This window comes from Bombina bombina, chromosome 6 (assembly GCF_027579735.1).
Source record: "Bombina bombina isolate aBomBom1 chromosome 6, aBomBom1.pri, whole genome shotgun sequence".
Taxonomy (NCBI): Eukaryota; Metazoa; Chordata; class Amphibia; order Anura; family Bombinatoridae; genus Bombina; species Bombina bombina.
Window position 1 is genome coordinate 1,078,081,834 of NC_069504.1, and position 23,621 is coordinate 1,078,105,454.

Sequence of the window (23,621 nt, forward strand, 5' to 3'; positions counted from 1 at the left end):
ATACAGACCTAGTGGAGATGTCATCTCTCCCTCCTTGGAAACTTCCTCTAAGAAAGGACCTTCTACTTCAAGGGCCCTTCCTTCATCCAAATCTAGTTTCTCTGAAGCTGACTGCTTGGAGATTGAACGCTTAATTTTATCTAAGCGTGGTTTCTCAGATCAGGTCATTGAGACTATGATTCAGACTCGCAAGCCTGTTACCAGGAAAATTTACCATAAGATTTGGCGTAAATATCTGTATTGGTGTGATTCCAAAGGCTACTCTTGGAGTAGAGTTTGGATTCCTAGGATTTTATCTTTTCTCCAAGAGGTTTTTGGAGAAGGGGTTATCGGCAAGCTCCCTGAAAGGTCAAATTTCTGCCTTATCTATTTTGTTACATAAACGTCTGGCAGAGGTACCAGATGTTCAATCGTTCTGTCAGGCCTTGGTCAGAATCAGGCCTGTGTTCAAACCTGTTACTCCTCCCTGGAGTCTTAATCTTGTTCTTAAGGTTCTTCAGCAGGCTCCTTTTGAACCTATGCATTCCTTAAATATTAAGTTATCTTGGAAGGTTTTTCTTTTCTTGTTGCTATTTCTTCAGCTCGTAGAGGCTCTGAACTCCCGGCTTTACAGCATGAGTCTCCCTATCTTATCTTTCACTCGGATAAGGCTGTTTTATGTACTAAATTGGGTTTTCTTCCTAAAGTAGTTTCAGATCGGAATATTAATCAGGAGATTGTTGTTCCTTCTTTATGTCCTAATCCTTCTTCTCATAAGGAACGTCTTCTGCACAACCTAGACGTGGTTCGTGCTCTGAAATTCTATTTACAGGCGACTAAGGATTTTCGTCAGTCTTCTGCTCTGTTTGTAGTTTTCTCTGGGAAACGTAAGGGGCAGAAAGCTACGGCTACTTCTCTTTCTTTGTTCCTGAAGAGTATAATTCGCCTATGAAACTGCTGGACAGCAGCCTTCTGAGAAGGTTAAGGCTCATTCTACTAGGGCTGTTTCCTCTTCCTGGCCATTTAAAAATGAAGCTCCTTTAGAACAGATTTGCAAGGCTGCAACTTGGTCCTCTCTACATACTTTTTCAAAATTCTATAAGTTTGATACTTTTGCCTCGGCTGAGGCTTCATTTGGGAGAAAGGTTCTTCAAGCAGTGGTGCCTTCTGTTTATGTTCCCTGTCTTGTCCCTCCCTTATCATCTGTGTCCTTTAGCTTGGGTATTGATTCCCAATAGTAATTAAATAATCAGTGGACTCATTGTGTCATTAGAAAGAGAACAAAATTTATGCTTACCTGATAAATGTATTTCCTTCTTGACACATTGGGGCCTATCTATCAAGCTCCCAACAGAGCTTGATGGCCGGTGTTTCTGGCGAGTCTTCAGACTCGCCAGAAACACAAGTTATGGAGCAGCGGTCACAAAGACCGCTGCTCCATAAACCTGTTCCCCTGCTCTGAGCAGGCGGACAGGAATCACCGGAATTAAACCCGATCGAGTACAATCGGGTTCATTGACACCCCCTGCTGGCGGCCCATTGGCTGCGGGTTTGCAGGGGGCGGCATTGCACCAGCAGCTCTTGTGAGCTGCTAGTGCAATGCTGAATACAGAGAGCATATTGCTCTCCGCATTCAGCGAGGTCTTGTGGACCTGATCCGCACTGTCGGACATTTGTTAAATAGGCCCCAATGAGTCCACGGCCCGTCCTTTTTTTGATAACAGGATATTTTTTGTTATGTTATAAACCTCAGGCACCTCTGCACCTTGTTGCTTCCTTTCTATCCTTTACTTCGGTCGAATGACTGGGGTTGGATAGAAGGGAGGTGATATTTTACAGCTTTGCTGTAGTGCTCTTTGCCGCCTCCTGCTGGCCAGGAGGGGAATATCCCAATAGTAATTAGATGATCAGTGGACTCATCGTGTCAAGAAATAAATTTATCGGGTAAGCATAAATTAAATGTTTTAGAAATTGCGCCGTTCCTCCGCCCGTAACGCATACTCTGTCTGTGTTCAATGACGATTCAGGCTGTAGCCAATCGTATCGCACCCTTTTTGGTGTCCAGCAAGTTTTAATAAGAACGCATGCGCATTACTAGAAGCATTTTTGCTAAAAGAAGTATATTGCAAGGTCTCCTATTTAAATACACCCATGTACGTTTCACTTTTAACATTTCTATCCTTTTACGTTAAACATAGAACCTGTCTTTAATGTGTCCATTATAGATCATTTCCACCCTGAAGAACATATTCCATGCAGCTTGGAAGATGTAAAGGAGGAATACTTGCAGATTTGCTGCAGTGAATACAGGTAGCATAAAGTCTTTTATAATGAATATTAAGTTATGAGATGCAGGATCACCAGCTAACAAATTTAAAGGGACATGAAACCCAAATTGTTTAGTTCTTGATACAGATTGAGAATACAATTTTAAACAACATCGCAATTTACTTTTATTAGCTCATTTGCTTAGTTCTCTTTGTATCCTTTGTTGAAGAAGTAGCAATGAACTACTGGAAACTAGCTGAACACATTGGGGGAGCCAATATAATGAGGCATATATGTGCAGCCAACAATCGGCAGTTCCTGGACCTTCCTAGGTATGCTTTGTAACAAAGGATAGCAAGAGAATAAAACTAATTAGATAATAGAAGTAAATTGAAAAACTTTTTTTTTTTTTAAATCACACGCTCTATTTGAATCATGAAAAAAAAATGTGTTTCATGTCCTTTTTAAGTCTTACAGACTATGTATCTTCTTGCCTGCAGAAACAATGAAATTGGACAAAATATGTACCCTGCAGTATTATGTTTGTTATAAATATGTTACTGAAGACTACAAAACTCATGTAGTTTCTGACAAAGTATAGATGCTTATTGTATTTGTCTATGTAATAAACTTAATGGTTAATTTTTTTGCTAAGAGGTGGCCAATAGCCGTGCGGTAAATCAGGCTCCCATGGGCGCCAAGCCGGATTTACCGCATAACTATTGGCTAAGAGGTGAAAACGTCACCTCTTAGCAAAAATTTTTTTTAGCCGTGGGCTGCTGTAGCAGCTAAGACCGGCGATCGGTTGAAACAAATAAAGGAGCTTTCTACATGAAGTATCTTATACTTCATGAATAAAAAGTCCTCTTTATTTGTTTCAATAGTCAATCCTAGCATTTGTACATTGCTAGGATTGACTTTCACTTTAAATAATACAGATAGAGGATGTAACAAAAAACTGTTCAATTTAGTTCTATTATCAAATTTGTTTTGTTCTCTTGGTAACCTCTGTTGAAGAGTAAATCTAGTTAGGATCAGGAGCATGCATGTGCCCTTAGCATTCTAAAAACATGTTGTGATAGAGACAAAATAATATAATATGTACTTTAATTACTTTACCTGCAAATGTATGCTGCAGTGCCTCGTCATTAACCCTTTCTTTTTAGTTTCTGAATTGTAGAGCTCTAACTCCCCCCAAAAATGTCCTTTTATGGCTGTAGCTATAGCCACCTTTTGTTTTGGTAAAATGCAGAAGTGAATAGGGATTATCTGCTGGAGCAGGCCTAGAAGCTGTGAACTCAGTTGAAATACAATGCCTCTGTCTAAACACTGATAAGGGGGGTGGAGTTAGCTGCACCAGACAGCACAGCTTTGTAACTAACTTTCCTTATTTTTGAAAATTATTTTAAAATACTTGCCAGCAATTTTTAAACAATTTTTGAATGCAAATTATTTTTTACTTAATTAGCCCTTTTAGGATATGCACAGATCTCAACCTGTTTTATGGATCTTTAACCGCTTAATTTCCTTAAGACGTTCCATGCCGTCCTAACAGGAGTGAGCTTCAACGACCTTAGTACGGCATGGAACGTCCTATGTTATTCAGTGTCCTGTAGCCACCTGCTTTAAAGGGACAGTCAAGTATAAATTAAACTTTCATTATTCAGATAGGACTTTTAATTTTAATCGACTTTCCAATTTACTTTTATCATCAAATTTGCTTTTTTCTCTTGGTATTCTTAGTTTAAACTAAACATAGGTAGGCTCATATGCTAATTTCTAAGCCTTTGAGGGCTGCCTCTTATCACATGCTTTTTAAATTTCTTTTCAACACAAAGAGACAGAAAGTACACGTGGGCCATATAGATAACACTGTGTTCAGGCACAGAAAGTTATTTAAGATCTAGCACAATACAATGCTAAATTTAAGACAATAGATAATAAACAGTCACAGTCATGTGATCAGGGGGCTGGAAGAAGGTTCCTAGATACAAGGTAATCACAAAGGTAAAAAGTACATTAATATAACTGTGTTGTTTATGCAAAACTGGGGAATGAGTAATAAAGGGATTATCTATCTTTTAAAACAATAACAATTCTATGGTTGACTGTCCCTTTAAGAAAAAGGATAATCGGATTGAGGGGCATGCCTAGCATCGTAGGATGTCCCCCATGATCTGATCCCAGCCTTGAAATCACGTGATAGCATTGGCGATTGCGTGGTTTAGTTTTTCAAGCAAGTGTTTACATAGAAACCTTGTTCTGATTATAAACACTTGCCCCAGGCACAAAGTGGTGTCCCAAGTCATAGAACATTAGAAATTTGAATTGCACAAAACACTGTTACTTTCTGTAATTTTTGAAGTGACCTAAATGGTCAATACTAAAATCTCTGGATCAGTAATACATTGCCATAAAATGTGTAGTTACGTTTATTTCTCTGTGTGCTGCTTTTTTTTTCTTTTACAAAATATGATGAGTCCACGGATTTCATTCTTACTTATGGGATTACGCCTCCTGGTCAGCAGGAGGAGGCAAAGAGCACCACAGCAGAGCTCTATATATAGCTCCTCCCTTCCCTCCCACCCCAGTCATTCTCTTTGCCTGTGTTAGTGATAGGGAGCGGTAAAGTGAGGTGTTAGTTTAGATTCTTCAATCAAGAGTTTATTATTTTCAAATGGTGCCAGCGTGTACTATTTTACTCAGGGTGCAACTATAGGGTCAGTGCAGATTACATTCGTCCTCTGACTCCCAAGGAGGGCTGCCCTGATGAATTTGGTCTTAGCAAGTTTTATCTAAGACCCAGTTTGTTCCCACAGATTCCTGGAGGAGATGAAGGGATTCTTGCAGTGTGGGATGAGTCATGTTGTTACTCAACATGGAGGTATGTGCAGTCTTTATTTCTGTGACACTTGGTACCTCAGAATGGACTGTGTCTCTCTATCTACTGACCGTTGTCTGTGCCCTATTATATCTCAGAGCAGGATATGGCTGGGGGTATACAGAGAGGACTGCTTGAGGCAGGGGTCATTAGTGATTAATGTGGTAGAAATTTACACTGTTTAACCCTTTTTATGTATGGGCTGACGCTGGGGGCTCTAGGAGTGAACTTCAGATCTCATGATGTTTATTAGGCTTGATTATAGGCATGGCAGTGTGAGGTGTTTTTTTTACTGGGGGAACTGGCTTCATGTGAGGCACTTTTGTGAGGTGCATCGATTCTCAGGTGGCTCCATTTTTGTGTGTTTTCATTTACATTATGAGCCGCGCGGGAGTCCCGCTTTGATACGCCCACAATGGACGGGGCACTCTTTCGCGCGCAAGTAGAAGGAGCGCAGTGCCTGTTTGGGAGTTGATCGGATGTTGGCTCTAGTGTTGTGTCTGGACTGCAAGCGGTCTAGATACTCTGCTGCACGAGTGACGTTCCTGTGTCTCAGTGAGGGGGCAGGTAAGCGCTGCAGCAGAACTGTGGCGAGGTGATCAAATCTGAAGCAAATAACTTTGCAGGTGCAATTATCCTTTAGGAGTTCGTTAATTACTCATGAGATACATATAACTGCGATATTTATATTTGCAAGGCCACAATTAGAAGTGTTTTTCAGCCGCACAAGTGTGCTGCGCAAACCCTTTTCTTTCTCTTAAAGGCACAGTTGTTTTTATTCTAAAATAGCTAGATTGTGCATAAGGAGTGTTTCTCCTGTTAAGTGTAGTCAGTCCACGGGTCATCATTACTTATGGGATATTAACTCCTCCCCAACAGGAAGTGCAAGAGGATCACCCAAGCAGAGCTGCTATATAGCTCCTCCCCTCTACGTCACACCCAGTCATTCTCTTGCACCCAACTAATAGATAGGATGTGTGAGAGGACTGTGGTGATTAAAATTAGTTTTTTATATCTTCAATCAAAAGTTTGTTATTTTAAACGACACCGGAGTGTGTTGTTTTCTTCTCAGGCAGAATTTGAAGAAGAATCTACCTGAGTTTTTGTATATGATCTTAGCGGACGTAACTAAGATCCGTTTGCTGTTCTCGGCCATTCTGAGGAGTAAGGTAACTTAAGATCAGGGGACAGCGGGCAGGTTCACCTGCAAAGAGGTATGTTGCAGTATATTATTTTCTAAGGAATGGAATTGACTTTGAAAATACTGCTAATACCGATATAATGTAAGTACAGCCTTAAATGCAGTAGTAGCAACTGGTATCAGGCTGACATGTATATATGTTTACACTTAAGTATTTCTGGGGAATGGCACTTCACTGGGAAAATACTGTATGCATATAATTTTTAGCCTAACTTGCAGTGTGAGCGACTAGCAGCAGGCTTTTTAATGATATTTCATATATTAGATTTTAAACGTTTGCTGGCATGTTAAATCGTTTAATTATCTGAGGTACTTGGTGAAAATTGTTTTGGGCTTTATTTTCCACATGGCTGTCGTTGTTTTAAATTAAAACAGTTTACTGAGCTTCCCTCACTGTTGTAGTGTGAGTGGGAGGGGCCTTTTTTGGCGCTTTTACTACGCATCAGAAATTCAGTCACAGTCTGTCTTTTTCTCCCTGCATGATCCAGGACGTCTCCACAGAGCTCAGGGGTCTTCAAAACTAGTTTTGAGGGAGGTAATCACTCACAGCAGACCTGTGAGACTGTGCTTGACTGTGATAAAAACGCTTATATTGTCAATTGTTATACGTTTTTTTCTGATATTAAGGGTTAATCATCCATTGCTAATGTGTGCAATCCTTTGCTAAATTTGGTTTATATAACTAATCCGGTTCATTTTTATTCAACTGTGTCAGTTTTTTTGTGTGCTTCTTAAAGGCACAGTAACGTTTTTTGCATATTGCTTGTAAATTTAGTTGAAAAGTATTTCCAAGCTTGCTAGTCTAATTGCTAGTTTGTTTAAACATGTCTGACACAGAGGAAACTCTTTGTGCAATATGTTCAAAAGCCAAGGTGGAGCCCAATAGAAATTTATGTACTAATTGCATTGATGCTACTTTAAATAAAAGTCAATCTGTACATGTTAAGCAACATTCACCAGACAACGAGGGGGAAGTTATGCCGACTAACTTGCCTCACGTGTCAGTACCTGCATCTCCCGCTCAGGAGGTGCGTGATATTGTAACGCCAAGTACATCAGGGCGGCCATTACAAATCACTTTACAAGACATGGCTAATGTTATGACTGAAGTTTTGTCTAAATTGCCAGAACTTAGAGGTAAACGAGATCACTCTGGGATGAGAACAGAGTATACTGATAATGCTAGGGCCATGTCTGATACTGCGTCACAATATGCAGAGCATGAGGACGGAGAGCTTCATTCTGCGGGTGACGGATCTGATCCAATTAAATTGGATTCAGACATTTCAAATTTTAAGTTTAAGCTGGAAAACCTCCGTGTATTGCTAAGGGAGGTGTTAGCGGCTCTGAATGATTGTAACACAGTTGCAATCCCAGAGAAAATGTGTAGGTTGGATAAATATTTTGCGGTACCGACGAGTACTGACGTTTTTCCTATACCTAAGAGACTTACTGAAATTATTACTAAGGAGTGGGACAGACCCGGTGTGCCTTTCTCACCCCCTCCTATATTCAGAAAAATGTTTCCAATAGACGCCACCACACGGGACTTATGGCAAACGGTCCCTAAGGTGGAGGGAGCAGTTTCTACTTTAGCTAAGCGTACCACTATCCCGGTGGAGGATAGCTGTGCCTTTTCAGATCCAATGGATAAAAAGTTAGAGGGTTACCTTAAGAAAATGTTTGTTCAACAAGGTTTTATATTACAACCCCTTGCATGCATTGCGCCTGTCACGGCTGCGGCAGCATTTTGGTTTGAGTCTCTGGAAGAGACCCTTGACTCAGCGACATTAGATGAGATTTCACTTAAGCTTAAAACCCTTAAGCTAGCTAATTCATTTATTTCTGATGCCGTAGTACATTTAACTAAACTTACGGCTAAGAATTCCGGATTTGCCATTCAGGCACGCAGAGCGCTGTGGCTAAAATCCTGGTCAGCGGATGTAACTTCTAAATCGAAACTACTTAACATACCTTTCAAGGGGCAGACTTTATTCGGGCCCGGTTTGAAAGAAATTATCGCTGATATTACGGGAGGTAAAGGCCATGCCCTGCCTCAAGACAGAGCCAAACCCAGGGCTAGACAGTCTAATTTTCGTGCCTTTCGTAATTTCAAAGCAGGAGCAGCTTCAACTTCCTCTGCTCCAAAACAGGAAGGAGCTGTTGCTCGCTACAGACAAGGCTGGAAACCTAACCAGGCCTGGAACAAGGGCAAGCAGGCCAGAAAGCCTGCTGCTGCCCCTAAGACAGCATGAAGTGAGGGCCCCCGATCCGGTAACAGATCTAGTGGGGGGGCAGACTCTCTCTCTTTGCCCAGGCTTGGGCAAGAGATGTCCAGGATCCCTGGGCGTTGGAGATCATATCTCAGGGATATCTTCTGGACTTCAAAGCTTCTCCTCCACAAGGGAGATTTCACCTTTCAAGGTTGTCAACAAACCAGATAAAGAAAGAGGCGTTTCTACGCTGTGTACAAGACCTTTTACTAATGGGAGTGATCCACCCAGTTCCGCGGTCGGAACACGGACAAGGGTTTTACTCAAATCTGTTTGTGGTTCCCAAAAAAGAGGGAACCTTCAGACCAATATTGGATTTAAAGATCCTAAACAAATTCCTAAGAGTTCCATCATTCAAGATGGAAACTATTCGGACAATCCTACCCATGATCCAAAGAGGTCAGTACATGACCACAGTGGATTTAAAGGATGCTTACCTTCACATACCGATTCACAGAGAACATTACCGGTATCTAAGGTTTGCCTTCCTAGACAAGCATTACCAGTTTGTAGCTCTTCCCTTCGGGTTGGCTACGGCTCCAAGAATCTTTACAAAAGTTCTGGGCTCTCTTCTGGCGGTACTAAGACCGCGAGGAATTTCGGTAGCCCCGTACCTAGACGACATTCTGATACAAGCGTCAAGCTTTCAAACTGCCAAGTCTCATACAGAGTTAGTACTGGCATTTCTAAGATCACATGGGTGGAAAGTAAACGAGGAGAAGAGTTCTCTCTTACCACTCACAAGAGTTCCCTTCTTGGGGACTCTTATAGATTCTGTAGAAATGAAAATTTACCAGACAGAGGACAGGTTAACAAAGCTTCTAAATGCTTGCCGTGCCCTTCATTCCATTCAACACCCGTCAGTGGCTCAATGCATGGAGGTAATCGGCTTAATGGTAGCGGCAATGGACATAGTTCCTTTTGCACGCCTGCACCTCAGACTGCTGCAATTGTGCATGCTAAGTCAGTGGAATGGGGATTACTCAGATTTGTCCCCTACGCTGAATCTGGATCAGGAGACCAGAGATTCTCTTCTATGGTAGCTTTCTCGGCCACATCTGTCCAGGGGGATGCCTTTCAGCAGGCCAGACTGGACAATTGTAACTACAGACGCCAGCCTTCTAGGTTGGGGCGCTGTCTGGAATTCCCTGAAGGCTCAGGGATCATGGACTTGAGAGGAGAGTCTCCTTCCAATAAACATTCTGGAATTGAGAGCAGTTCTCAATGCCCTTCTGGCTTGGCCTCAGTTAGCAACTCTGAGGTTCATCAGGTTTCAGTCGGACAACATCACGACTGTGGCTTACATCAACCATCAGGGAGGGACAAGGAGTTCCCTAGCGATGATGGAAGTATCAAAGATAATTCGCTGGGCAGAGTCTCACTCTTGCCACCTGTCAGCGATCCACATCCCAGGCGTGGAGAACTGGGAGGCGGATTTCCTAAGTCGCCAGACTTTTCATCCGGGGGAGTGGGAACTTCATCCGGAGGTCTTTGCCCAAATACTTTCGACGTTGGGGCAAACCAGATATGGATCTCATGGCGTCTCGCCGGAACGCCAAGCTTCCTTGTTACGGGTCCAGGTCCAGGGACCCGGGAGCAGTCCTGATAGATGCCTTGACAGCACCTTGGACCTTCAGGATGGCTTATGTGTTTCCACCCTTCCCGATGCTCCCTCGTTTGATTGCCAGGATCAAACAGGAGAAAGCATCAGTGATTCTAATAGCGCCTGCGTGGCCACGCAGGACCTGGTATGCAGATCTAGTGGACATGTCATCCTCTCCACCTTGGTCTCTGCCTCTGAGACAGGACCTTCTAATTCAGGGTCCTTTCAGACATCAAAATCTAATTTCTCTGAAGCTGACTGCATGGAAATTGAACGCTTAATTTTATCAAGGCGTGGATTTTCGGAGCCAGTAATTGATACCTTAATACAGGCTAGGAAACCTGTTACCAGGAAAATTTACCATAAGATATGGCGTAAATATTTACACTGGTGCGAATCCAAGGGTTACTCATGGAGTAAGGTTAGGATTCCTAGGATATTGTCTTTTCTACAAGAAGGTTTAGAAAAGGGTTTATCTGCTAGTTCGTTAAAGGGACAGATCTCAGCTCTGTCCATCCTTTTACACAAGCGTCTGTCAGAAGTTCCAGACGTTCAGGCTTTTTGTCAGGCTTTGGCCAGGATTAAGCCTGTGTTTAAATCTGTTGCTCCGCCGTAGAGCTTAAACTTAGTTCTTAACGTTTTACAGGGTGTTCCTTTTGAACCCCTTCACTCCATTGATATCAAGTTGTTATCTTGGAAAGTTCTGTTTTTAATGGCTATTTCCTCGGCTCGTAGAGTCTCTGAATTATCAGCCTTACATTGTGATTCTCCGTATCTGATTTTTCATTCTGATAAGGTAGTTATGCGTACTAAACCTGGGCTCTTACCTAAGGTAGTCACTAACAAGAACATCAATCAAGAGATTGTTGTTCCATCATTGTGTCCTAACCCTTCTTCAAAGAAGGAACGACTTCTGCACAATCTAGATGTAGTCCGTGCCCTGAAATTTTATTTACAGGCAACTAAAGATTTTCGACAAACTTCTTCCCTGTTTGTCGTTTATTCTGGACAGAGGAGAGGTCAAAAAGCATCTGCTACCTCTCTATCCTTTTGGCTTCGTAGCATAATACGCTTAGCCTATGAGACTGCTGGACAGCAACCTCCTGAAAGGATTACAGCTCATTCTACTAGAGCTGTGGCTTCCACTTGGGCCTTTAAGAACGAGGCCTCTGTTGAACAGATTTGCAAGGCTGCAACTTGGTCTTCTCTTCATACTTTTTCCAAATTTTACAAATTTGACACTTTTGCTTCTTCGGAGGCTGTTTTTGGGAGAAAGGTTCTTCAGGCAGTGGTTCCTTCCGTATAGAGATCCTGCCTGTCCCTCCCGTCATCCGTGTACTTAGCTTTGGTATTGGTATCCCATAAGTAATGATGACCCGTGGACTGACTACACTTAACAGGAGAAAACATAATTTATGCTTACCTGATAAATTCCTTTCTCCTGTAGTGTAGTCAGTCCACGGCCCGCCCTGTTCTTTAAGGCAGGTCTAAATTTTTTAATTATACTCCAGTCACCACTGCACCCTATAGTTTCTCCTTTCTCGTTTGGTTCTCGGTCGAATGACTGGGTGTGACGTAGAGGGGAGGAGCTATATAGCAGCTCTGCTTGGGTGATCCTCTTGCACTTCCTGTTGGGGAGGAGTTAATATCCCATAAGTAATGATGACCCGTGGACTGACTACACTACAGGAGAAAGGAATTTATCATGTAAGCATAAATTATGTTTTTTATTCTAATTAAACAGATTGTGCATAAAAGTGTTTGATATTATTGCATACAATTTTCTGTTTTTTTACTATGGATGACCTTGAAGCCAGTACTTGTTCCATGTGTTTAAATGCCATTGTGGAACCCCCACTTACTTTTGTCCCTCATGCACTGAGAGGGCACTACAATGTAAAGAGAAAATTTTTCTTAACAAAGATATAGCGCAGAATGTTTCTCAGACTGATGAGACTCATGGTATGACAATTCTTTCTCCCCAAGCGTCACAGCCCTTAACACCCACTCAAGTTATGCCATGCTCTTCTACGGCGTCCAATTCATTTACTCTGCAGGATATGGCTGCAGTTATGTCATCCACCCTTACAGAAGTTTTATCCAAGTTGCCAGTGTTGCAGGGCAAACACAGCAGGACAGAAGCCACTTTGGTTCCTACGCCTTCTGATGCCTTGATGGCTATCTCCGATGTACCCTCCCAGGGATCTGATTTGGGGGGTAGGGAGCTTCTGTCTGAGGGAGAACTTTCCTATTCCGGGAGTGCACTACCTCAGACAGAGTCGGACGTCATGTCCTTCAGATTTAAGCTTGAACACTTCCGCTTGTTATTTTGAGGTTTTAGCAACTCTGGATGACTATGACTCTATTGTGGTACCATCAGAGAAATTGTGTAAGATGGACAAATACCTAGAGGTCCCTTCTTGTTCTGATGTGTTTCCAGTTCCTAAGAGAATTTCGGAAGTTATTAAGCGGGAATGGGAAAGACTGGGTATCCCGTTCTCACCTTCTCCAAATTTTAAGAAAATGTATCCTATAGCTGACACTGTTCGGGATTCTTGGCAAACGGTCCCTAAGGTGGAGGGAGCTATATCTACCCTGGCTAAGCGTACAACTATTCCTATTGAGGACAGTTGTGCTTTAAAAGATCCTATGGATAAAAAGTTAGAGGGTCTTCTAAAAAAGCTATTTATTCATCAGGGTTTTCTATTACAACCGAGGAAATACTAGATAGAATTAAGGCCTTAAAGCTGGCTAATTCTTTTGTGGCGGCCAAGAATGCAGGATTTGCCATTTTAGCGCAAAGAGCTTTATGGTTGAAATCTTGGTCTGCGGATGTGTCCTCTAAATCAAAGCTTTTGGCTATTCCTTTCAAAGGAAAGACCCTGTTTGGGCCTGACTTGAAAGAAATCATTTCTGACATTACGGGAGGTAAGGGTCACCTCCTACCTTAGGATAAAACAGCTAAACAAAGGGGTAAACAGAGTAATTTTCGCTCCTTTCGAAATTTCAAGGGAGTCCCTTCTTCTTCTGCAAAACAGGAAGGGAATTTTACACAAACCAAGTCCGTCTGGAGACCCAACCAGGCTTGGAACAAGGGTAAACAACCCAAGAAGCCCACTGCTGCTCCCAAAACAGCATGAAGGGGCGTCCCCCGATCCTGGGACCGGATCTAGTAGGGGGCAGACTTTCTCTGTTTGTCCAGGCTTGGATAAGAGATGTTCAGGATCCCTGGACACTGGAAATTGTGTCTCAAGGGTATCAGCTGGAGTTAAAAAATTCCTTCCCAAGGGGCGGAGCCAGCAGCGAAGCAATACAGACGCACATATCAGTAGCTCCTGCCATACAGCATACAAAAATTAATTTTAAGGATTGTTACAGCTTCAATACCTATCCCTTTAGGACAATTGTTCAATATAAATGACTGGTGCATCTAACACTGCTATTGTGAGCCTCATCAGAGTGACAGAATCTTAGGACTTGGGAGAAGTTTGCTGACAAGAGATTCTGAAGTCAGCCATCTTGGGCCTATCACTACTACTTTCCTGGCGCCGATAACCTCCTCTCGACATGGCTACAGCGGAGCAAATTATGGGAGAGATCCATCTTTTTCTAGACGGGTGCCGCAGCATGTTTGAACGCATACCCACTCTGGCACTCCAGCAGGATGATATCAGGACCTTGGATCACCCTAACCATAAGCCCATTAGCATGGTCACGCCAGGGGGCGGCGGCGCTTTGGGGCCCCCGGCGTCCCCCGCCTCCTGAGCATACTATTTTGGCAGTGGGGAGTGGAATTGCCCTTACCGGCTTGTCGCAGGCTGCACTACGGAGCTACAGCCTTTTACAGCAGCGAGCACCGCTCACCGAATCTTGTAGCCGCATGCAGGTACTGTTGCCTTTGGTTGAAGCAGCCCAAGAAGGTTTTTCTCTCACATCATTAGCAATCTTCCCATCGTCAGACTGTTCTGCCCAAATCAGCTCGAGAGCAGCAGCTCTCAACATAGTGGCCCAGACAACTGCAGCTTTTCAATGCCATTGTCTCAGCAAAGCCCAGTCGGCCCTTCGCATCTGCAGGCAGCAGTGGTCAGGCACCCCGTTACCAGTATCCCTGCCGATGCCTTATCTCTTTTTGCCACCATGGATTCCGCTTATGAAAGACGCCATCATTTGCATACCTCAAATGCAGCATGCTACCTACAGCCTTAGAAGTGGAATTGGCTAATCCTGCAAAAGATAACCCCACTCCCTCGTTTGGTAGTATTGGGACTGATATCGTGCATTCTTCTCATCAGACTAAGATTTATTTAGTATAATGTGTGCTGTTTTACTTTGCCTGCTTGTTTTTAATCTCTATCGCATTTAAGCATACACATACTACCTAGCAGTTTATTTATATATCCTTGTCCTTACTGTATGTTATGGATAGGCTACACCCCGTTATACTATTTAGTTGAATGCTTTAGAAATACATGGGATGGCAAACCATATGATATGTGTGGGCTCCCTACAGATTTGCCGGAGCACCTATAATATTTAATTATCTTATATCCCACAATTTTTGTTAACAGGATTGGTTATCCCTTGCATTGTTCTAACTATATACGCTGATTTACATGTATAAGATGAAAGTGTTTGAGATTTTAGTAATATAACTCTTCACTATTTACTTGGTAGAATCTAAACATTTCATCATATAATAATTTCATGTCTGTAGGTGTTATTCTATATGCATATACCTAGAGTTTGAATGTAGTTTCTAGACTTGACACCTTGCTGCCAGCGGCCGTGGCGGCGTGTTGCCTGTACTTTACACACTTATAACTCAGAAGCATAATAACAGGCATGGTTCTATATTATAATGCAGATCAATGTTTATCAGTAAGGCTTTTATTTCTTGCTTTTTGTTAAAACTTTTGTAATGTTTCCAGTCTTATGTTCACACTTGTTATACAGGCATGGTAATCATGGGTGACCTAAAACATGGATTATGTTTGGACATACATACAGGAGTGCTATAACCATACTAATTACCAACTTGTATCGTATGTGCGGATCCTAGCTGCTCCGGGAGGGCTTGCCTTCTGGCGCGGACTGGACCTGCACTAGTATATAGATGCACAATCTTTCCCCCATATATTTTATACTGGAGCTGCATGACCCTAGTTTTCTATAAATCCCATACCTAATTAGGTCTTACCCACACAAATGTAATGCTTTGCTCTACTATAGCCTGTTTTTGGCTGCCAACGCATGGTATATGCTTGATATCCCTTACTCCACATATTTCAGCTCTACACAAATAGTTATTCACCTAATTTAATATATTTATATTGTGCAGGTTCACCATACCTGTCTATAGCTGGTACCTAACATTTTAAAATTCAACTTACCACCTCCCCCCCCCCCCCATAACAATATACCTCCTAATTTGGGAGGTCTAACTACGTGGCTCATCTAACCTATGCCGCAACCTAATTACTGTTTTCTATTAATAACCCCTGTGGTTCTGTGTGATGTTGACCTTGGCTATCATATTTAGTGCCGCAGGATTGCTCGAGTTACTAGTATAATTCTACTTATATATTTTATCATACTATTTACATAAGCTTATAAACCCAAATGTGACCATTCAAACTGCTAGTTCTAATCTATGTAAAATAGAGAAAAAGAGGTTCCAGCTTTTTTTCATTAGATATATTTTTGTTGGGAATTTTATCCTCCTGTCTATATGGAAGTCGGCATTTTTGAAATGTAATATGTATGTTTGCTTTCATGATATGTCGTTTATTATAAGTTGTATTGTTTTCGCACAACCTCAATAAAAATTATATAAAAAAAAAAAAAATAAAAAAAAAAATTCCTTCCCAAGGGGAAGGTTTCTTCTTTCACGATTGTCTGTAGACCAGATAAAAAGAGAGGCGTTCTTACGTTGTGTAAGAGACCTCTCCACTATGGGAGTAATTTGTCCCGTTCCAAAACAGGAACAGGGGCAGGGGGTTTTACTCAAATCTTTTTGTGGTTCCCAAAAAAGAGGGAACGTTCCGACCCATTTTAGACCTCAAAAGTCTAAACAAGTTTCTCAGAGTTCCATCCTTCAAGATGGAAACCATTCGGACAATTCTTCCATTGATCCAGGAGGGTCAATATATGACTACCGTGGACTTAAAGGATGCATATCTGCATATTCCTATCCACAGAGATCATCACCAGTTTCTAAGGTTTGCCTTCCTGGACAAACATTTTCAGTTCGTGGCTCTTCCTTTCGGCTGGCCACAGCACCCAGGATCTTCACGAAGGTTCTAGGGTCTCTGCTGGTGGTTCTCAGACCGCGGGGCATCGTGGTGGCGCCTTATCTGGACGATATTCTGATCCAGGCGTCGTCTTATCAACTGACAAGAACTCATACAGACATGGTTCTGTCCTTTCTAAGGACTCACGGGTGGAAGGTGAATCTAGAAAAGAGTTCACTAATTCCGCAGACAAGGGCTCTTTTCCTGGGAACTTTAATAGCTTCTATATCCATGAAAATGTTCTTGACGGAGGTCAGAAAGTTAAAGATTCTGAATACATGCCGAGCCCTTCAGTCCAATCCTCGGCCATCAGTGGCTCAGTGCATGGAGGTAATTGGATTGATGGTGGCGGCAATGGACATCATTCGGTTTGCTTGTTTTCATCTCAGACCGCTACAACTGAGCATGCTCAGGCAGTGGAATGGAGATTATGCAAATTTTTCTCCTCAGATAGATCTGGATAGGGAGACAAGAGACTCTCTTCTTTGGTGGTTGTTGCCGAATCATCTGTCCCAAGGGACGTGCTTCCTCAGAACCTCATAGGTGATAGTGACAACGGACGCCAGTCTACTAGGTTGGGGTGCAGTCTGGAATTCCCTGAAGGCTCAGGGTGTGTGGACTCAGTCGGAGTCTCTACTTCCAATCAATATTCTGGAATTGAGAGCGATATTCAATGCGATTCAGGCTTGGCCTCAGTTGGCTTCCGCCAAATTTATCCGTTTTCAGTCGGACAACATCACGACTGTGGCTTACATCAATCATCAGGGAGGAACAAGGAGTTCCTTAGCGATGACAGAAGTATCCAAGATAATGTGTCAGCAATCTACATCCCAGAGGTGGACAACTGGGAGGCAGTTTTTTTGAGCAGACAGACGTTTCATCCCGGGGAATGGGAACTCCATCCGGAGGTCTTTGCCACCCTGATTCTCAGGTGGGGCAGACCGGAATTGGATCTAATGGCGTCTTGTCAGAATGCCAAGCTTCCGAGATAGGGATCCAGGTCCAGGGATCCTCAGGCCGAACTGATAGATGCCTTGGCAGTGCCCTGGTCGTTCAACCTAGCTTATGTGTTTCCACCGTTTGCTCTCCTTCCCCGGGTGATTGCACGGATCAAACAGGAGAGGGCTTCGGTGATTCTTATTGCTCCTGCGTGGCCTCGCAGGACCTGGTATGCCGATCTGGTGGACATGTCCTCTCTGCCGCCGTGGAAGCTTCCATCAGATATGGCGTAAATATCTTTATTGGTGCGAATCCAAGGGCTACTCATGGAGTAAGGTTCGTATTCCCAGAATTTTATCTTTTCTCCAAGGATTGGAGAAAGGGTTGTCAGCAAGTTCCTTAACGAGACAGATTTCTGCTTTGTCTATTTTGCTACACAAACGTCTGTCAGATGTTCCAGATGTTCAATCTTTTTGTCAGGCTCTGACTAGAATCAGGCCTGTGTTTAGACCAATTGCTCCTCCTTGGAGTTTGAATTTAGTTCTTAATGTTCTTCAAGGGGTTCCGTTTGAACCTATGCATTTCATAGATATTAAGTTGTTATCTTGGAAAGTTTTATTTTTGGTTACTATTTCTTCTGCTCGCAGAGTTTCTGAGCTTTCTGCTTTATAATGTGATTCTCCTTATCTTATTTTCCATTCTTATAAGGTGGTCTTACGTACCAAACCTGGTTTCCTCCCTAAAGTTGTTTCTACTAAGAATATTAATCAGGAAATTGTTGTTCCTTCATTGTGTCCTAACCCTTCTTCTAAGAAGGAGCGACTGTTTCATAACTTGGACGTGGTTCGTGCCCTGAAGTTTTACTTGCAGGCGACTAAAGATTTTCGTCAATCTTCTTCCCTATTCGTTGTTTTTTCTGGAAGACGTAGGGGCCAGAAAGCTACGGCTACCTCTTTCTTTTTGGCTGAAGAGTATCATCCGCCTGGCATATGAGACTGCTGGACAGCAGCCTCCTGAAAGAATTACTGCTCATTCCACTAGGCCTGTGGCTTCCTCATGGGCATTTAAAAAACGATGCTTCTGTTGAACAGATTTGCAAGGCTGCAACTTGGTCGTCTCTTCACACTTTTTCAAAATTTTACAAATTTGATACTTTTGCCTCGTCCGAGGCTGTTTTTGGGAGAAAGGTTCTTCAAGCAGTGGTGCCTTCCGTTTAGGTTCCTGTCTTGTCCCTCCCTTTCATCTGTGTCCTATTGCTTTGGTATTGTATCCCATAAGTAAGGATGAAATCCGTGGACTCATCATATCTTGTAAAAGAAAAGGAAATTTATGCTTACCTGATAAATTTATTTATTTTACGATATGACGAGTCCACGGCCCACCCTGTCATTTTCTAAGACAGGTATTTATTTGTATAACTTAAGTCACCTCTGCACCTTGGCTTTTCCTTTCTCTTTAGAATATTTGGGTGGGGATTATTGGAGTTTTAACAATAACAGATGCTGTTCCCTTTATGTATTACATTCAGTATACCTTAAATTAAAGTATTACATTTATATTAGCTAGGACAGACACCTGATGTGGATTCTAAAGAAACAGAACACACAACTAGTTAAACTAATTGTATAAGGAATACAATAGAGTTTGTAGCATTGAATTCCACAAAAACAATATCAATATTACTCCAAGGAAAATTATTTAGGATGAATACTCTAATTTAAAAAGTTCCATACCATTCATACTTTAAATCTTTATTTATATAAACTAGGAACCCACATTCACACAGTAGCAGAGGATTTTAAAAACACTTAAACCTAGTTTTCAGGTAAGAATTAGAGGTTCAAATAATTATTCACCATTAGTAAACATGGGCCCACTGATATTGCAATATAGAGTAAGCTAAGCCCTTACAATCCGAGGGCTGGATTACTTTTAATTTTTAACATCTAATACAGTGGGCACCAGGATTAGGTATCTCTTATTGTTGAACCATAGTATCAAGTTAACAACTTAGGTAAGCAATTAAAAAAAGGCAGACAGGAGAGACACGGCTGCTCCTGCTGGACCCCTGACGCGCGTTTCACAGAACGCTTCCTCAGAGGGGGTGCGGGCCGCTGCTACTCAGCGTTGTTTATACTAACATTTTGCCCACCTTACAGATGCAATTGGTGCTCTTTCCGTAATCTTTTGCATCCGATTGGTCAATGTGCCTATCAATCACCTTTACCGGTTCTTAGACATCTGACTCCTATTGGTCATTGAAGGCATGTATTACAGAACGTGTCATAGCAATGGTCTAATCCAATCATAGGATTTCAGTAAGGGGGTGTGTACCGTTGCGCTGCACAGATTGGATGATCTTGTTGTGATTTACACCGACCATTAATTCATATCTTGCTTCCAATTCTGTTCTCCTATTCCTTATCGGTGCACTGTGAATGCATATGAGATTACTTTTCTATGTCTAGAATGAACATATATCTGTTTTGTGGATTGAAGTAAGTCAAATACTCGATAATACCCTTTGTCTCACCAATCGTGTACTGATCTATATGATTATTATTATGCCATCTCACCTCCTTACAATTAGACTGAACAACTTTGTATATTAGGATAGTGTATATATGGATTACTCTGTTTTTACTTTATATTCGTAATCGAGTGTTCCGGATTGGAGGATTTGGCTGTCAATCATTATAGTCTAATGTACGAATTTGGTACTTGGATTTTAGGGCGTATCTTAACATTATTCTTATCCAATGGCAGTAATATCCATCGAGGGTGTGTATCATAGCATTGTATTCATTGGAGGATCATATTCAGATGTAAATAAAGCATCTATTCATAGATTACTTGCGACAATGAGAGTCATATCCATTATTAGCAAACATTAATAATGAGAGTAATGAAATGTAAATCAGTTAATCTTGTTATCATTAAATAATGGATATCGTGGATAAGTTTATTAAAAAGCACAGAACATCAATAAATGGATGTAATAATTACACTACTGTTAGGAGCTTCCTATCCGCTTGTCTTAGCTTTATAATCATATCTCAACACCTAGTGCTGTTCAGATTATCTTGTGATTCTAGCACCGATATGTATCCTTATCTTAACAAACAGTTAATATGTAGGCTTGATGTTAGATTGTATAATTTTCGACCATTGTGCTTCAAAACTTCCCACAGCAAACCACCTCCCCTAAAAGGGTATTCAAAATACAAGGACTGATATCTATCAAAGATTCCTTAGCATTTATTATCTATTATATATGTTTGCATATATTTTTGTATTATCATATTATAAATACTTCATTGTAATCAATTATTATAGCAAATAAAAAACATCACCTTGGGGTCTGATTTTTTGTGTTAAGTATCAAATCAGAAATGGAGTTCTAGTAATAATATATTAATATAGGGTTGATGAATTATGCTAGTATTAATCCTATATGTTGATGAATACATAGAGATATTCATAAATGACTCATGTTGGGCATTCAAAAGTGTAAATCCCAATACTTAAAAGAAAGTTACCCAAAATGTGCTAATGTTGTGTGAATGAATATGTTGAGCTATTTGTGGGGACCAAAGTGAACGTTAAAAGTTATAAAACAATGTGCTGAAGAGTGAATTGCCAATGATTTTAGTAAGAATAAATAAAAAATTCTTAAAGAAATTTTAATCATGTAATCTCTTCCTAACTTCGGTCGAATGACTGGAGTGAGAGGGAAGGGAGGAGCTATATATACAGCTCTGCTGTGGTGCTCTTTGCCCTCCTCCTGCTGACCAGGAGGCGTAATCCCATAAGTAAGGATGAAATCCGTGGACTCGTCATATCGTAAACAAAATAAATTTATCAGGTAAGCATAAATTTCCTTTTTTTTTTGCCTCATTGATTACAATTGAGTATACGCACTAATTAAGTAACCACAAACAGTGAAAAAGGAAATATTAAAAGACAAAAAAAGCATATTGCTAGTTAATGTCTACAATTAATATATTTTCTGTATTTTCAAGCATTAGATGCTAGAAAACTTATAGATGTACTAAGGTCCATGAGAGGCCATTTTATCAACTAACCTTCCTCTATATTATTTCATTAGATTATCTAGGTCCATGTGAGACCAATTATGACCTAAGAGGAACATATGCTAAAGAAAATGAGGTTTTATTTCTACTTTCTAAACAATGTTGTAGACTGACAGTTCATATACAGATATCAATAGAAATGTTTTATTTTGATGGTTAGTTGTAAATCTCACAATCTGAATGGTCTACAAGCAGGATACAGGTAAATACAGCGTTATTATAATGAATATTGAGCTATACAGTTCACTAGATTACATTAGACTTTAAGGGGCCTATGGCTCGCCAGAAACGGCAGTTATGAAGCAGCGGTCACAAAGACTCTAAGCAGGCGGACAGACATCGCCGGAAATCAACCCGATCGAGTACGATTGGGTTGATTGACACCCCCTGCTGGCGGTACCTGATCCGCACTGTCGGATCAGGTCCGCCAGACCTTAATAAATAGAGGCCTAAGTGTGTGTTCTACTTGGGAATTATGTTTCTGTCACTTTCTGCAAACTGTATCCTGACCATAATGGTAATAGAATTTTCAATATGTTTTGTACACTTTGAAAACCTCAATAAAATAATATTAACTTAAAATAAAAAAAAGGCAAAAAAATAAATAAAACACTGTGCGCTATAAATTCTAAAAAGGGTAGAAATGTTCAAAATAGAAAGCCCTTCTGGATTTATTTGAAATATTGTATCTTATGTGTAGATAACTCAACTCAAAGAAAAGAGGGAAGAAACTTAGTGCAACACTGTATCAATGAAATCTATCATGAAACCAGTTGGCCAAAGAATTACTCACATTCTATAAAGCTGCAATAGTTCTACAATAATAGCAGAATACAGAAACTCCTGTAGAAGGGGAACTCTTTTGTTTCGAGGAGTGAGCTGTGAGTGTTCCCTAGGCTTTTGCTTGAGTGCTAACATATTACTTTGAAGTTGTAATATGAGCACAAAAATAAATTGATTGTTTGTGCACAATAATATATAAATATTAGTTTTCACCACTCTGCCAATCCGCGCATATGTGAGCCGTGTGGCATACAAGTAGATTGGCAGAGCAGTGAAAAGGCAGCAGAATGAAATTTAACCCTTCAACAACTGCTAAAAGGAAAAATGTATGTATTCACTTGTACAGTGACAAGGATTAAAAATAATAAAGGAAATTAAATTAAGTTTACAATCACATTAATATTGGCTAAAATGTAATATTATAGTAAATTTTCTTTTATGATTCAGATAGAGCAGTGTTTCTCAATCTCGGTCCTCAAGTACCCCCAACAGGCCAAGTTTTCATTATAGCTGAACCAGTGCACTGGTGAAGTAATCAGCTGTTCAGTAACACCATGGTTACTAACCTGCTCTCACCCATCAGCTGATTATTTCACACTAGTCCTAAAGCCCGTGTACACGGGCCATTTTTTGCAATACAGCGGTTCAACCCCTTGCGCTCTCTCTCTCCCCCTCTCTTTTGCTCTCTTTCTCCCCCTCTTCTGCTCTCTATCTCCCCCTCTCTATTTTGCTCTCTCTCTCTCCCCTCTCTTTTGCTCTCTCTCCCCCCTCTCTTTTGCGCTCTCTCTCTCCCCCCCTCTATTTTGTGCTATTCCTCCTCTCTTTTGCTCTTGTTCTCTCTCTCCCTCTCTTTTGCTCTCTCTTTCCCCCTTCTCTTTTGTTCTCTCCCCCTCTTTTGTTCTCTCCCCTCTCTTTTGCTCTCTCTCTCTCTCTCTCTCTCTCTCTCTCTCTCTCTCTTTTGCTCTCTCTATCCCCCTCTTTTGCTGTCTCTCTCCCTCTCTTTTGCTCTTTCTCTCTCCCTTTCTTTTGCTCTCTCCCTCTCTTTTGCTCTCTCTCTCCCTCTCTTTTGCTCTCTCTCATCCCTCTCTCCCCCCTTTTGGTCTCTCTCCCCTTTCTCCCCCCTTTCTTATGCTCTCTCTCACCCTCTCTTTTGCTCTCTCTCCCTCTCTCACCTCTCTTTCCCCCCTGTCTTTTATGCTCTCCCCCCTGTCTTTTGCTCTCTCTCTCCTCCCTCTCTCTCCCCCCTCTCTTTTGCGCTCTCTTTCTCTCCCCTCTTTTGCTCTCTCTCCCCTTTCTCCCCCCTCTCTTTT

The 23,621-nt window shown here is 41.5% G+C and overlaps 1 protein-coding gene across 1 annotated transcript in view; it reads left to right on the forward strand.

The window, feature by feature from the left end:
* The window catches only part of STRA8 (stimulated by retinoic acid 8), a 136,191-nt gene that overhangs the window by 70,871 nt on the left and 41,699 nt on the right, over positions 1–23,621 (forward strand). Inside the window, exon 3 of the mRNA XM_053719688.1 lies at positions 2,178–2,289. Within this exon, the coding sequence (XP_053575663.1) occupies positions 2,178–2,289 (112 nt within the window). The remainder of the gene's footprint in view (positions 1–2,177; positions 2,290–23,621) is intronic.